Source organism: Salvelinus fontinalis, unplaced genomic scaffold (genome assembly GCF_029448725.1).
Source record: "Salvelinus fontinalis isolate EN_2023a unplaced genomic scaffold, ASM2944872v1 scaffold_2093, whole genome shotgun sequence".
NCBI lineage: Eukaryota > Metazoa > Chordata > Actinopteri > Salmoniformes > Salmonidae > Salvelinus > Salvelinus fontinalis.
The window spans coordinates 1-17,271 of NW_026602302.1; the positions used below are offsets into that span (position 1 = coordinate 1).

The 17,271-nt window shown below is 42.5% G+C and overlaps 1 protein-coding gene across 1 annotated transcript; it reads right to left on the reverse strand.

The window, feature by feature from the left end:
- Window positions 1-12,739: 12,739 nt before the first annotated feature.
- LOC129850500 (guanosine-3',5'-bis(diphosphate) 3'-pyrophosphohydrolase MESH1-like) lies at window positions 12,740-14,365 on the reverse strand. The gene is made up of 4 exons (XM_055916885.1): window positions 14,124-14,365; window positions 13,943-13,998; window positions 13,399-13,639; window positions 12,740-13,166 (listed from the first exon to the last, which is right to left on the reverse strand). The coding sequence occupies exons 1-4, from the start codon at window positions 14,233-14,235 to the stop codon at window positions 13,036-13,038; spliced, it is 540 nt and encodes a 179-aa protein (XP_055772860.1). The 5' UTR covers window positions 14,236-14,365; the 3' UTR covers window positions 12,740-13,035.
- Between the last annotated feature and the right edge of the window lie 2,906 nt (window positions 14,366-17,271).

The window sequence follows — 17,271 nt, forward strand, 5'->3', positions numbered from 1 at the left end:
AAACTACACCAAAAATGTTATATATAGTACCAGTCAAAAGTTCGAACACACCTACTCATTCAAGGGTTTTTCTATATTTTTTCTATTTTCTACATTGCAGAATAATAGTGAAGAAATCCAAACTATGAAATAACACATATGGAATCATCTAGTAACCAAAAAAGTATTAAACAAATCAATATATATGCTAGATTTTAGATTCTTCAAAGTAGCCACCGTTTGCCTTGATGACAGCTTTGCACACTCTTGGCATTCTCTCAATGTCTTCACTATTATTCTACAAAGTAGAAAATAGTCAAAATAAAGAAAAACCCTTGAATGAGTAGGTGTGTCAAAACTTTAGTATATACAGTACCAGTCAAAACTAAATCAAACAACTGTTCTGTAAAAAACAACACAGATCTGAGCCCTACATAGGCTCAAGATGAGCCTGGAAGGGCGGGCCGTCTTCCGGCGCCAGTACGGCCTTGCAAGTATTCAGATGTAAAATCCTTAAGTCACAAACACTTTTCTTCCGCTGCTACAATAATGTCCAGTTACTTTGACTTCTTTGAGACTTCAGCCATACAGTTTCTAACTGTGGCAATGAATTCCACAAAATCCACATTTTTAACACACAGGGTATCTTTTGACTGACAACAAACATTTACTACAGGCTGTGGTGCGTCCACTACCATATCTTCAACTCCGCATAGGAGATTCGATTGACCGCTCTAACTTTTGCTACCTCAATCTCCTTCACCCTTACATGGCACTCCAGGAACTTGGGATCATGATCCCCACCAGAATTGAAATACCGTCGTCCTTCTACACACCATTCTTCAGTATACTTCGTCCGTCTCTACACACCATTCTTCAGTATACTCCGTCCGTCTCTACACACCATTCTTCAGTATACTCCGTCCGTCTCTACACACCATTCTTCAGTATACTTCGTCCGTCTCTACACACCATTCTTCAGTATACTCCGTCCGTCTCTACACACCATTCTTCAGTATACTCCGTCCGTCTCTACACACCATTCTTCAGTATACTCCGTCCGTCTCTACACACCATTCTTCAGTATACTTCGTCCGTCTCTACACACCATTCTTCAGTATACTCCGTCCGTCTCTACACACCATTCTTCAGTATACTCCGTCCGTCTCTACACACCATTCTTCAGTATACTCCGTCCGTCTCTACACACCATTCTTCAGTATACTCCGTCCGTCTCTACACACCATTCTTCAGTATACTCCGTCCGTCTCTACACACCATTCTTCAGTATACTCCGTCCGTCTCTACACACCATTCTTCAGTATACTCCGTCCGTCTCTACACACCATTCTTCAGTATACTCCGTCCGTCTCTACACACCATTCTTCAGTATACTCCGTCCGTCTCTACACACCATTCTTCAGTATACTCCGTCCGTCTCTACACACTTGAAACATGAAGGAGTTTGGGGATGAAAGCTCTTACAGAATATCTTACATAACCAAGCTTCACGTACGTAGGTACTGTAGGTTATTCAGAAATACAATTAATCAAAATAAGACAACTCCTAGTCACTCTGATAGACTCCACTTTTCCCAGCGCATACTTCACCATTTTCAACACGTCAAACAGGTCTCCCACATCTGCATCCTTACTCAACAAACGCATCCCAACAAGAAACTATTAACTATCGTTCATACATGTATCCTCCACTCCAATTGTAAAAATGCAGCTAGCGGGAGCTCGTCTGAGCGGTCGGCTGTGAGTGCCCTTACCGGCTAAAACTTAATGCTGATAAATTTGTTTCTGATTCGCTACAGGCTGTCTGGCAAAAACAGCATGGATGCTTCTCAGTCCAGGAAGTTTATTCATCTTCATCACTACCACATACAGTTGAAGTCGGAAGTTTACATACACTTACAGTAGGTTGGAGTCATTAAAACTCGTTTTTCAACCACTCCACAAATTTCTTGTTAACAAACTATAGTTTTGGCAAGTCGGTAAGGACATCTACTTTGTGCATGACACAAGTAATTTTTCCAAAAATTGTTTACACACAGATTATTTCACTTATAATTCACTGTATCACAATTCCAGTGGGTCAGAAGTTTACATACACTAAGTTGACGGTGTCTTTAAACAGCTTATAAAATTCCAGAAAATTAAGTCATGGCTTTAGAAGCTTCTGAAAGGCTAATTGACATAATTTGAGTCAATTGGAGGTGTGCCTGTGGATGTATTGCAAGGCCTACCTTTAAACTCAGTGCTTCATGGGAAAATCAAAAGAAATCAGCCAAGACCTCAGAAAAAAATGGTCTGGTTCATCGTTGGGAGCAATTTCTACACGCCCGAAGGTACCACATTCATCTGTACAAACAATAGTACGCAAGTACAAACACCATGGGACCACGCAGCCGTCATACCGCTCAGGAAGGAGATGCGTTCTGTCTCTTAGAGATGAACGTAATTTGGTGCGAAAAGTGCAAATCAATCCCAGAACAACAGCAAAGGACATTGTGAAGATATTGGAGGAAACAGGTACAAAATCATCTATATCCACAGTAAAACAAGTCCTATATCGACATAACCTGAAAGGCCGCTCAGCAAGGAAGAAGCCACTGCTCCAAAACCGGCATAAAAAAGCCAGACTATGGTTTGTAACTGCACATGGGGACAAATATCGTACTTTTTGGAGAAATGTTCTCTGGTCTGATGAAACAAAAATAGAACTGTTTGGCCATAATGACCATCGTTATGTTTGGAGGAAAAAGGGGGATGCTTGCAAGCCGAAGAACACCATCCCAACCGTGAAGCACGGGAGAGGCAGCATCATGGGCAAAGCATTACATGGGCTTGCTACCTATCTTTACGATTTGGTCCTGCCGTACATACCTATACGTACGCTACGGTCACAAGACGCAGGCCTCCTAATTGTCCCTAGAATTTCTAAGCAAACAGCTGGAGGCAGGGCTTTCTCCTATAGATCTCCATTTTTATGGAACAGTCTGCCTACCCATGTGAGAGAAGCAGACTCGGTCTCAACCCTCAAGTCTTTACTGAAGACTAATCTCTTCAGTAGGTCATATGATTGAGTATAGTCTGCCTAGGAGTGTGAAGGTGAATGGAAAGGCTCTGGAGCAACGAACCGCCCTTGCTGTATCTCGGCCTTGTCTCAGGATGGTAAGTTGGTGGTTAAAGATATCTCTCTAGTGGTGTGGGGGCTGTGCTTTGGCAAAGTGGGTGAGGTTATATCCTGCCTGTTTGGCCCTGTCCGGGGGTATCATCGGATGGGGCCACAGTGTCTCCTGACCCCTCTTGTCTCAGCCTCCAGTATTTATGCTGTAGTAGTTTATGTGTCGGGGGGGTCAGGGTCAGTCTGTTATATCTGGAGTACTCCTGTCTTATCCGATGTCCTGTGTGAATTTAAGTATGCTCTCTCTAATTCTCTCTTTCTCTCTTTTTTTCTTTCTCTCTCTCAGATGGACCTAAGCCCTAGGACCATGCATCAGGACTACCTGGCATGATGACTCCTTGCTGTCCCCAGTCCACCTGGCCGTGCTGTTGCTCCAGTTTCAACTGTTCTGCCTGCGGCTATGGAACCCTGACCTGTTCACCGGAAGTGCTACCTGTCCCGGACCTGCTGTTTTCAACTCTCTAGAGACAGCAGGAGCGGTAGAGATACTCTTAATGATCGGCTATTAAAAGCCAACTGACATTTACTCCTGAGGTGCTGACTTGCTGCACCCTCGACAACTACTGTGATTATTATTATTTGACCATGCTGGTCATTTATGAACATTTGAACATCTTGGCCATGTTCTGTTATAATCTCCACCCGGCACAGCCAGAAGAGGACTGGCCACCCCTCATAGCCTGGTTCCTCTCTAGATTTCTTCCTAGGTTTTGGCCTTTCTAGGGAGTTTTTCCTAGCCACCGTGCTTCTACACCTGCATTGCTTGCTGTTTGGAGTTTTAGGCTGGGTTTCTGTACAGCACTTTGAGATATCAGCTGATGTAAGAAGGGCTATATAAATACATTTGATTTGATTTGATGTTGTGGGGGTGCTTTGCTGCAGGATGGACTGGTGCACTTCACAAAATAGATGGCATCATGAGGAAGGGAAATTATGTGGATATATTGAAGCAACATCTCAAGACATCAGTCAGGAAGTTAAAGCTTGGTCGCAAATGGGTCTTCCAAATGGACAATGACCCCAAGCATACATCCAAAGTTGTGGCGAAATGGCTTAAGGACAACAAAGTCAAGGTATTGGAGCAGCCATCACAAAGCCCTTACCTCAATTCTATAGAACATTTGTGGACAGAACTTAAAAAGCGTGTGCGAGCAAGGATGCCTACAAACCTGACTCAGTTACACCAGCTTTGTCAGGAGGAATGGGCCAAAATTCACCTAACTTATTGTGGGAAGCTTGTGGAAGGCTATCCGAAATGTTTGACCCAAGTTAAACAATTTAAAGGCAATGCTACCGAACACTAATTGAGTGTATGTAAACTTCTGACCCACTGGGAATGTGATGAAAGAAATAAAAGCTGAAATAAATTATTCTCTCCACTATTATTCTGACATTTCACATTCTTAAAATAAAGTGGTGATCCTAACTGACCTAAGTCAGGGAATTTTTACTAGGATTAAATGTCAGTAATTGTGAAAAACTGAGTTTAAATTTGTTTGGCTAAGTTGTATGTAAACTTCCGACTTCAACTGTATACTTTTAACACACACACTCTTCAGTTACTAGTTAATCTACTGGTGTTTTTCTTGGTTGCACTCACAATGTTCTTAAGAGTGAACTGTAAACTTGGTCACCAGCCAAACTTGTGTCTTCTTCTTGCGACGTCGACCAAAGCCTAATCTAGAATGGTCAGGTGCAGTGTCCACATGTGTGTCCAAGCCAAATGATTGGTCAAAAAACCGAAGGGCTGTGATTGATAGCTGAGATATCCACCCTTTTTGTTCTACTTTTCGACACTACTGTTGTCCATTCAGGACATTCATCTTCACCAACTTGGCTCAACGCGCTGTTTGATTCAAGCATCCACTTTTGCCATCTCTCAATGGCCCACAATGGCTTTAACAACCGCCCCTGGAATTCTTATGGAAATCCAAACAACTTGGAAAAGGCCGCAATGGGGGCTTAGTTATTAAGCGCCCAGTCCTGTATGGAAGGACAGTTAGGGCAAAGGGGCAGAGCAGTGAAGGGACCAGAAAAGGTAAGGTCCAGTCCTACTGTGCATTTGGCCGACTAGAAGGGCAGCTTATTTTAACACACACTCTTCACTTCCTGACTGTCACTTTAGAGGACCATGAGGGCCTGTAGGGTGCCGACAAGGGGATTATGGGCCGCCCAATGAAGAAGGTGCGTGGACTGAGGGAGAGCAGGTGGAATCTTTGTGGCAGAAGGTTCCAGGGTAGCAGACAGTTCAACGTCGGGCACCCCAGTGTCTGCCTCGACCAGCAAGGTGTCCCCACTGGGAAGAGAGGACAACTCCGCAACGGCAACCAGGACAATGGCAGCCAGGATAGTAACGGCGGTACCGGTGCTCCCGCGGCTGTGACTCAGGCCAGGCCGGAAGGGCCTAGAGTACGCCCTCCTGATCTCTTGCTGCTCATGACACAGGTACTTGTATTCCCTCAGCAGCTCCCAACAGTGGTCACTCCCTGACCACTGAGGAGGCCTGGTCGACTGTAGGAAGAGAGGTACGTAAAGGCCTCGCAGCTCATCTTCCTCTGAGAAGCGACGGCTTTGTCTGTGTGTTGTGGGTGGTGACAGCAGCCCCTTACGGCGTACTTTTGTATCTTCTTCTTGCGACGTCAACCTACCACTAAGCTAGAATGGGCGGCTGCAGTGTCCACATGCGTGTCCAAACCCACTAATTATCCGAACCCAAAGTGTTGTGATTGACAGCTGAGATGGAGAGATATCCACCTTAAAGGGTGAGGAAAGTCACACACACAGGCATGACCTTTTTAATACCAATTTTAGACAATTTTCTTTTTGTTCTACTTTTCAGCAATACTTTTGTTCAGTATCCATTCAGGATATTAATCTTCACTAACTTTGCTCAACGCGCTGCTTGAATCAAACTTAGCATCCACCTCCGCCATCTCTAGAACGCCCACAATGGTTCCTACGTTGCTTCCAACAAAATAATAATCTCAGCTTCTTTACATCTTTGATTGGTTGACTTCTCCTGTAAATGTATTTGTGGACAACTATCATTGGTATGAGAAACAAACAAAACATCTATTGCGTTACTTTGAACAGTTACTGGTAATGTAATCCAGTAATCCACCTGGTCCACTCGTTCAAAATGCATACAAAGGAATCCCAAAAGTTACCAATAAACTTCGCCCAAACAAGTCAAACAATGTTTCTAATCAATCCTCGGGTACGCTAATATGTAAATAAACGATAACATTTAAGGCGGAGAATAGTGTGTTCAATACCGGAGATAAATAATGAAGTGCGCACACTCATCCACGCGCGCCAAAAGACAACAGTCAAAATGAGAGCCACCTTGAAAAACTAGAAATTCTAGTTAATTTTTCAAAAAACAAGCCTCAAACCCTTTCTAAAGACTGTTGACATCTGGTGGAAGCCATAGGAACTGCAATATGGGAGTATTTCCTTTCAGTTTCCCATAGACAAGCATTTTCAATGGGTGGTGACCTCAACAACAACAAAAATTCCGGATGGATTTTCCTCGGGTTTTCGCCTGACATATCAGTTCCGTTATACTCACAGACATTATTTTAACAGTTTTAGAAATTTCAGAGTGTTTTCTATCCAATATTACCATGCATATATCCTAGCTTCTGGGCCTGAGTAACAGGCAGTTTACTTTGGGCACGTCAGTCATCCGAACTTCCCGAATACTGCCCCCTAGACCTAAGAAGTTAACATGTTGTTTTTGAATCACGATGTGAATCATGTGTTTGAATGGGAAATTACCAGTTCCCTGGGACCCTGGTCTTTGGGTAAATACACAAATGTATTTTGTTCAGACTGCATATAGAAGGAAAAAATATATGTTAATGAGGGTTGACAGTTATTCCAAATGGATTGTGATATTGCGGATTGCGGATTTCATGAAATGGATTGTGACATGTAAAATAAGGGAGTATGAACTAAGTTGGAAAATGGTTTCAACAGTAACAGTATGCTGTTATGCTCTTTGACATTTGTCGTAGAGATAATGTTATTAAGAAAATTGGGAATGTAATAATTTGTCATATTGTCAATGCTTGTCTGGATTTCATGAATCAGAAATTAATTGAACTAAACTGTTGTTCTTATCTGTCCTCTCGAGGTTATCATGGAAGGTGTCAGATCGTGTCTTAATGCATGGTAGGAATAGTTTGACCACAAACAGTGAGTGTGAACCTCAAAACCCTTCCTAAACGTCTGAAGAAAGAGCGACAAAGGTGTTCAATGCGACAGTGACTTTTAACACTCCTGAGTTCGAGCCATTAACCTGGGTACCGGCGGTAGGAGTGCGCCATGAGTCCTGAGACCGCGGCTGTGGAGTGAGCATGGAGAGAGATAACATTCAAACTTCTCTCATGCTCCTGGTGCACTGGTGGGAGAAATGGACCAGGCAGAATGGTGGTAGCGGCTCAGGTGAGAGACTTGTGTACGTGGGAAAAACTGATTACCTTATATTGAAATAGGGACATTACCAAGGGCCATCAAATGTGACAGGCAAGAGTTACATGTGCCGTTGGAAAGATGAACTGTAACGCTATCAGAAGAAGACACGCTAGAATGATAAATGCCAGGAGAAGGGCGGGGTGGTCAACCGTGCCCGTAATTGTTTAATTGGGGGGTGGTATTGAGGAAGGTCTACACAATGCAAACAATTTAGACTAAGATGCATTGAGATACTGATCTTTCATTACCATGCCACTCGAGACAGGAAAACAAAGGGGGGTTGTAATGAGAAGAGTTATTACCGGCAATATAAGGTCCCGTTTATAACTGTACATTCTAGCCGGGATGATGTGTGCTAGGTTGAGAAGCTGGAATTTGAGTGATAGTCTCAAAGTAAAGCACTAAGGGCTATCATTCTAAATTTGGGTTGGATAATTTACAAAATGTTTTAGTTATGATTCGGATAGAGCGAGAGAGAGTTGCTCTCAAACAGTGAGGGGTGGGGGCACTGCTCAAATTTATTGGGCCTAGGGAGGCTCTAGAAACCTTATCTTTAAGTATTCTCCGACAGGTAGGTTGTTGGAGAACTCACTAGATGATAGCTTGGGTCAACCATTAAGTTTTTTTTGGTTTTACCATGTCACCAGAATTTTAATGTTAAATTGCATCAATACATATAGATTGCTGGATGATACAGTACAATCAATTGCATACAAGGCTCATAGCCTGTGTCTTGCATTAACACCCAAGGATGAAGATGAAGGAGACGGGCATGGAGACCAGCATCACATGGGCATAGAACGGAACGGATGGACGGTTCTTTCCCTAGTTTTAGTCGCATAAAGGGGGGGGGGGGGGGGGGGGTGAAATTATTAAAACATGTATTTTCTATTTTCCCTGTTTAAGTCAATATGTTTTTAGGTTTCGTGGAACATAAGAGTGATCATTGTTCCAGAGGAGGGACTGAGGTATATTGACTAATTGATTTGAGAATGTTGTATGTTTATAATTGTAGAAGTGCATTAGGAGTAGGGACCAGTGTGTTTATGGGTTAAATGTAATGATATATGTGCAAATGTATCTGTAGCAGGAGGTGAGGTTCACATAAGGCTGTTAAGTGGGATGGAATGTAACTGGGGTGGAGATCTGTGAGGGCTCATAAATGAAGGTCGTGGTTATAGTCGCCGGGAATGATACCACTCGGTGTATATTATTGCAGGAGATAGCTCGTAGGAGAACGAGTACAGCTAACTGTGCAAACTGAACGTTACACATACCCAGATCATGGTGAAAGTAGCAGAGATAGTGTTGGCATTTCAGACATTATTGTCAACTTTCAAGAAACCTGTGACTCAGAGTTTTGTTAGGTTGGATATTCTTCCAACGTCATTAATCTCTTTCCCATTTATAACAGCCAGCGAACATTTGGCAGATTCCATGCAGTAGTTATTCTCACGGCAGTCACTGTAGGGACAGTAATTAAAGGCTATAGTAACAGCATGGAATTAGACTACGGCGGAAATGAGGGAGTTTGAGGTATGTGTCATGGGCAGTGTCAGTAGTAGTAGGGGTTACTTTAGTAGTATTGTTGGGATATAATTTTATGAGGACTCATGCCACATGACTTGGTAGCGGGTAACTGGGAGACTGATGAGAGTACTAGGGGCTGTTATTCACATGTCACAAATTAGTGATCTGGCCATAAGGGGAGAGTCTATGTTGTTCTGTTGTCAGGAAGTGACCCATTCGTTGCAGTGTATATCTTCCAAGGTGGAAGTGGCACATGAGTAGCAGGAGATAACCGAGGGCACTGGCTGAATTCTGGAGATTGAGTGTACATCAAGATACACCAGGTGGTTGTGTTGGGACAGCGTTGGTCTGGTCCACACACAGTACTATTTACAGCACCTGCAGCGGTAAAGACCGTCATGTCTCTCCTCGGTGGGTGCATAGTTCTCACGTGAAGTGAGGTCCAACTGTATAATGGGTGAGCTTGAAGACGCCATGACAGAGGAAGCGGAGCTAAAGAGAGAAAGACTAGATTCCACTGTAGTCATGCAGATGGGTTGGGTCTGGGAGCTACTTTAACCACCATAGTTGGGTTGGGTTAGTTGCTTTATTGGTTAATGCATCATATGAAAGGATAGATGTTGGGGTAATTGTACACTGGACAACATTCTGAAGGCATTGATGTGAAAGAATATACAGTGCTGAGTTACCTCAAGAGGATGTAGCATTGATTAGGGATACGCACTTGCCTACCAGGTGACGTGCCTATCAGGTGGCAAGGGAGGAGATGGGGAACAAAGTAAAAATGACATGGCTTGGGAACACCTCTCGGAGCCTGTGGCCGGAAAGGGGAAGACTGGGTGAAAGCATGAGGAAGCTTTTTAGGGCTTTCCTTTTTGCCAAACTCAGCAGAAAAGTATCCTGGAGGCATAAAGTCAGGCGAAGAGAGTGTGGGAATTGTCATGTTATCAGACTTTGGGTTTTCATGCATATATAATTATGCATAGCTTACCACATTGTTAATACTGTTATGTTTTATTTTTTGTTTGTGTTTTATTATCATTGTCCATCTATAAGTAATTTCCAAGTGTATGTAATGTTGAACAGTATGGAGTTACATGTTCACAACGGGGGACTGATGGATTCTGGGTTCTAACTCCTAAACTTGAAACAGGATTAATTATCAGGTATCCTATTGAAATATTGAGTGCTATGGTTTAGAGGGTTTACACCAGAAGTTAATGGTTATCTATATGAGGAAGGTATATGGTGGAGGGTCTACACCAGAAGTTACTGGTTATCTGTAGGAGGAAGGTATATGGTGGAGGGTTTACACCAGAGGTTAATGGTTATCTGTAGGAGGAAGGTATATGGTTTAGAGGGTTTACACCAGAGGTTAATGGTTATCTGTAGGAGGAAGGTATATGGTGGAGGGTTTACACCAGAGGTTAATGGTTATCTGTAGGAGGAAGGTATATGGTGGAGGGTTTACACCAGAGGTTAATGGTTATCTGTAGGAGGAAGGTATATGGTTTAGAGGGTTTACACCAGAGGTTAATGGTTATCTGTAGGAGGAAGGTATATGGTGGAGGGTTTACACCAGAGGTTAATGGTTATCTGTAGGAGGAAGGTATATGGTGGAGGGTCTACACCAGAGGTTAATGGTTATCTGTAGGAGGAAGGTATATGGTGGAGGGTTTACACCAGAGGTTAATGGTTATCTGTAGGAGGAAGGTATATGGTTTAGAGGGTTTACACCAGAGGTTAATGGTTATCTGTAGGAGGAAGGTATATGGTGGAGGGTTTACACCAGAGGTTAATGGTTATCTGTAGGAGGAAGGTATATGGTGGAGGGTTTACACCAGAGGTTAATGTTATCTGTAGGAGGAAAGTATATGGTTTAGAGGGTTTACACCAGAGGTTAATGGTTATCTGTAGGAGGAAGGTATATGGTGGAGGGTTTACACCAGAGGTTAATGTTATCTGTAGGAGGAAAGTATATGGTTTAGACCAGAGGTTAATGGTTATCTGTAGGAGGAAGGTATATGGTGGAGGGTCTACACCAGAGGTTAATGGTTATCTGTAGGAGGAAAGTATATGGTGGAGGGTTTACACCAGAGGTTAATGGTTAACTGTAGGAGGAAGGTATATGGTTTAGAGGGTTTACACCAGAGGTTAATGGTTATCTGTAGGAGGAAGGTATATGGTGGAGGGTTTACACCAGAGGTTAAGGGTTATCTGTAGGAGGAAGGTATATGGTGGAGGGTTTACACCAGAGGTTAATGTTATCTGTAGGAGGAAAGTATATGGTTTAGAGGGTTTACACCAGAGGTTAATGGTTATCTGTAGGAGGAAGGTATATGGTGGAGGGTTTACACCAGAGGTTAATGTTATCTGTAGGAGGAAAGTATATGGTTTAGACCAGAGGTTAATGGTTATCTGTAGGAGGAAGGTATATGGTGGAGGCAATTAAGCTTGGAATGTACTGAGTGTAGGGAAAACAATCATATGTGGCAGGCATTGTTAAGGGGAGAGAGCCAGGGATTAGTGATGAAGGGGGTGGAGGTCAGGTCAGGCTACGCTAAGAGAGAAGCAAAAGTTTATTTCCTGTATCACTTAGTTTCCTGCCTAGCATTAAAGATACAATGTTTAGTGAGAAGGAGACTCCACCCAAAGTGGGGTACATATACCACCACTATAGTAACGATGTCTTTGTTGATTCAGCTGTTCAATCCTCTGATAATTAGAATCTAACAGAAAAGGTAATATACAGTAGCCTGAAACATTCAGATGCTACAGATTGTACACCAGATAATGTAATATAACCAAAGATTGTTGATATCTATTACTGGGCATTACAGGTTTGCCTATACAAAACATTGCCCTGGACTTTTCAACTAACATGGTATTGGCGATATGATCTTTGTTCTCAATTCGGAAGAAATGTGTATCTTATCAAATGTCTGTGTTCAGTTAAAGGTGGTTCTCCAAAAACCACAGAATATTCAGAAAGATAGTCAAATCCACACTTTGCACCGAGTGAGGAGTTCCCTCGCCATTTTAGCTGCCAGACATCTTGTATTTCCCAACATCTTTGCAGGAACTGGTTGTTTCTATGCGACGCAGCCACATATATAAGTAGATGACAGCACATCACAGTGACAAAAAAAAAAAGATCTACACATGCAAGAGGCATTTCTCACTCGATACAAAACGTGTATTTTACTATTTCTGAAAATATTCTGTTGCACCTGCACCTGAACACAGACATTTTAAGGTACACATGTCTTCCCGAATCGAGAACAAAGAAAGTAGAAGCAAGAACAGGTTAGTGGAATAATTGCTTCCGACCCATTCTACTAGCAAAATTTATAATGGCTACTATGGAATAATTTACATATCACCATTTTAATGTATAGCTAATTTATCCCTAAACTCCTACATGTATATACTTACAAAAATAAATCACACACAAAACAAATCTACACAAAAATATATTTTAGTTCAGTGTGACATGACAGAGTAGTTACAGGTTCTGCATCACCATGAAATATTATTATAATTAAAAAAAATTCACCATTACGAGTGCATAGAATTCCTTTATTCAATACAGCTAGAACTCAAGGTGACATTGTTGGTTTTCCTATTGGAACACACAATGTATACAAATTACTGTACTTAAAATTAAGAATCAAATTATCCATAAAAAAACATCCAAAGTAAGTGGGCCTTTTCCTTGTGAGAGCTAAGAGTATATACAAGTATATTCCATGGAGAAGCTAACAAAGACAATTCGCTTAAAGTCTTACTCTTTATAAAAAGTGTGCATTGAGAGTTGCTCTGTTGTGCCACCCTGTGTCAGAAGTAGAGAGGTGTCAAAGCTCAACCCCCCTCTGCTTGAAGAGCTCCTCTAGGTGTCTCTCCAGTGCTGGGTTGGTCCCCCTCAGTCCTCTCACTACCTGGGCTGACCACACAAAGTACTCCTGAACACGCTCTGCCGACCAACCTGGCAACCACAATACAGATTTAAATATAAGATATGGGACGGGGGTAAAGAGAGGTACAGTCAGACAACCAGAGGGGGAAGACAGTAAAGAGAAGCAACAAGCCAGAGAGAGAGAGAAAAGAGTAGTAGTATCCTGATAGGGTAGACACAATAAACTGATACCCTACGACATTTGCCTAGTCAGTTGGTTGGATCAAGAGGCTGAATAAAGACAGACAGAGCGCACAATCACCTGTTGGCGTGCAGCGGTTGATGTCCCTCAGGTTGTACAGTTTGTCAGCCAGTTTGACCAGTTTGGCTTGGTGGCTGGAGTGAGGCGCATGCTCCACCTGCTGACGCTTTGTCTCCTCCTTGGACAGTGCCTTGTCGTCTGTCACTTCCTGGACGAGCCGCGCCACCGTTTGCCCAAAGACGGCCAGTAGCTCTCCTATGCTGGTGTCAGTGTCCTCCACTGTGTCATGGAGCAAAGCTGCCTGCAGACAGTTGGAAAAGACAAAAATATCAGTGAAATATCAGTCATTCCTGTTAACAAACTCTGGCTAACACAAACTCAAGAAATGTTGAACGTTTTAATGAGCTTAACATTGCCCATTGACTGATGTATCATTACAAAGTAATAAACCCCACCTGAATCTAAAATGTATCTCCTTCAAACCTTAACCAAACTGCAAACACTATGCCTAACACTTACCTGAAACACATTTTTTTTAATATATATATATATTATATGGACAATTTTGACTTTATGGCTGTGCAATTTTGTGGAAAACACTTACTTGTAAAACTTCAATGTCTGTGATCCCACCTTCATGGCTTAGGATCCTTGCCACTCCTGCAAAATTATGAACACGGCAAATGTAAATGCAGATATTCACGCAATGAAGTCCGAGTAGAGAGATAGGTCCTTAGCAATAACTATCTAGCTGGATAGGCGTTAGATTGTTGTCATAACTGTACCTATTGGGTGGGTGATATATGGTGTTTGTTCAGCGTCTTTACGTCGTTGATTGCGGTGCTTTTCAGCAGCGAAGTTAACAGTCTCCAACAAAATGACAGAATCTGAACTCATGCTGTAAAAGTAGTTATTGACACACAATACAGACAGTATATTAACGTTTGATCACAGTTAATCAAATTTGCACATCTCAGTGATGTCAGCGTCGCTGCCTTCTCTTTAAGGGCCATTCCTCCAGGGAGAGGCTATAAGGACACGCCTGTTGCCCAAATGTTGACGTATATCGCCAGCCTGGTCTCATACACTAGACGTAACATAGTAATGGTAAATCTGGTACGCCATACTAGTATGATATGTTATGATTTGTATGACTACATAAGATAGACGGTTAATGTTTGCTAGCAGGTCCACAGAGGCCAAGGCTTGGGCCTGCAATACGGAGAATTGCATTTTTTACTTTCAGTTTTGTACACCAGCTTCAAACAGCTAAAAATACAACATTTTTGGGTATGGAAAATATTGCGGTTTAGATGGCACAATGACTCTACAATCTACTTGCTTGTTTTGTAAACTGAAATTAGGTGAACTATTAGCATGTAAGCAACCATGGAATGGAGGAGCATTTCTGCATAGTGCATCTTTAAGTATAGGGCGGCAGGGTAGCCTAGTGGTTAGAGCGTTGGACTAGTAACCGGAAGGTTGCAAGTTCAAATCCCCGAGCTGACAAGGTACAAATCTGTCGTTCTGCCCCTGAACTGGCAGTTAACCCACTGTTCCTAGGCCGTCATTGAAAATAAGAATTTGTTCTTAACTGACTTGCCTAGTTAAATAAAGGTAAAAAAAAAAAAAAAAAAAAATATCAAAAGTAAAAGTATAAATAATTTCATATTCCTTATATTAAGCAAACCAGAAGGCACAATTTTCGTGTTTTCTTATTTACGGAAAGCTAGGGGCACACTCCAAGACTCATCATTTACAAACAAAGCATTTGCGTTTAGTAAGTCCGCCAGATCAGAAGCAGTAGGGATGACCAGGGATGTTCTCTTGATAAGTGCATGACTTGGACAATATCCTGCTAAGCATTTGATATTTAATGAGTACTTTTGGGTGTCAGGGAAACTTTAAGGAGTAAAAAGTACTTCCTACGTAGTGGAGTAAAAGTAAAAGTTGTCAAAAATATAAATAGTAAAGTACATGTAACCCCAAAAACGACTTAAGTCGTACTTCAAAGTATTTTTACTTAAGTAATTTACATCACGGATCACATGTGCCCTACAAAACATACTGCTAAACAACAGCCTCTTGATAGCTGCACACTAGAAAAATAAAAGGTAACTACACCCTCCAAAATATTCTCAAACATTTCCCATACTTTTTAACAAAGTTTTTTTAAATTCACCTTTATTTAACCAGGTAAGCCAGTTGAGAACAAGTTCTCATTTACAAATGCGAGCTGGCCAAGATAAAGCAAAGCAGTGCGACACAAACAACAACACAAAGTTACACATGGAATAAACAAGCGTGCATTCAATAACACAATAGAAAAAAAGAAAGTCTATATACAGTGTGTGCAAATGGTGTGAGAAGGTAAGGCAATAAATAGGCCATAGTAGCGAAGTAATTACATTTTAGCAAATTAACACTGGAGTGATAGATGAGCAGATGATGATGTGCAAGTTGAAATACTGGTGTGCGAAAGAGCAGAACAGTAAATAAAACATTATGGGGATGAGGTAGGTAGATTGGGTGGGCTATCTACAGATGGGCTGTGTACAGCTGCAGCGATGGGTTAGCTGCTCAGATAGCTGATGTTTAAAGTTAGTGAGGGAAATATAAGTCTCCAGCTTCAGCGATTTTTGCAATTCGTTCCAGTCATTGGCAGCAGAGAACTGGAAGGAAAGGCAGCCAAATGAGGTGTTGGCTTTGGGGATGACCAGTGAGATATACCGGCTGGAGCGCGTGCTACGGGTGGGCGTTGTTATCGTGACCAGTGAGCTGAGATAAGGTGGAGCTTTACCTAGCATAGACTTATAGATGACCTGGAGCCAGTGGATCTGGCAACGAATATGAGGGAGGACCAGCTGACTAGAGTATACAGGTCGCAGTGGTGGGTGGTATAAGGGGCTTTGGTGACAAAACGGATGGCACTGTGATAGACTGCATCCAGTTTGCAGAGTAGAGTATTGGAAGCTATTTTGTAAATGACATCGCCAAAGTCGAGGATCGGTAGGATGGTCAGTTTTACGAGGGTATGTTTGGCGGCGTGAGTGAAGGAGGCTTTGTTGCGAAATAGGAAGCCGATTGGAGATATTTAATATAAGTCTGGAAGGAGAGTTTACAGTCTAGCCAGACACCTAGGTATTTGTAGTATTCATATTCTAAGTCAGAACCGTCCAGAGTAGTGATGCTAGTCGGGCGGGCGGGTGTGGGCAGCGAACGGTTGAAAGCATGCATTTGGTTTTACTAGCATTTAAGAGCAGTTGGTGGCCACAGAAGGAGTGTTGTATGGCATTGAAGCTCGTTTGGAGGTTAGTTAACACAGTGTCCAAAGAAGGGCCAGATGTTTACAGAATGGTATCGTTTGCGTAGAGGTGGATCAAGGAATCACCCGCAGCAAGAGCGACATCGTTGATATATACAGAGAAAAGAGTCGGCCCGAGAATTGAACCCTGTGGTACCCCCATAGAGACTGTCAGAGGTCCCGACAACAGGCGCTCCGATTTGACACACTGAACTCTGTCTGAGAAGTAGTTGGTGAACCAGGGGAGACAGTCATTTGAGAAACCAAGGCTGTTGAGTCTGCCGATAAGAATACGGTGATTGACAGAGTTGAAAGCCTTGGCCAGGTCGATGAAGACGGCTGCACAGTACTGTCTTTTATTGATGGCGGTTATGATATAATTTAGTACTTTGAGCGTGGCTGAGGTGCACTCGTGACCAGCTCGGAAACCGGATTGCACAGCAGAGAAGGTACAGTGGGTTTCGAAATGGTCAATGATCTGTTTATTAACTTAGCTTTTGAAGACTTTAGAAAGGCAGGGCAGGATGGATATAGGTCTATAATAGTTTGGGTCTAGAGTGTCAGGGGTTGACCGCGGCAGCTTTCCAATCTTTAGGGATCTCGGACGACACGAAAGAGAGGTTGAACAG

What these genes read in the sequence shown, in the direction of transcription:
- LOC129850500 (XM_055916885.1), bottom strand. Translation starts at nt 14,235, where the DNA reads ATGAGTTCAGATTCTGTCATTTTGTTGGAGACTGTTAACTTCGCTGCT. An exon ending in CAGACATTGAAGTTTTACAA is followed by an intron (nt 13,640 to 13,942) that starts GTAAGTGTTTTC and finishes AACTGTCTGCAG; the next exon opens with GCAGCTTTGCTCCATGACAC. An exon ending in CAACCGCTGCACGCCAACAG is followed by an intron (nt 13,167 to 13,398) that starts GTGATTGTGCGC and finishes TGTGGTTGCCAG; the next exon opens with GTTGGTCGGCAGAGCGTGTT.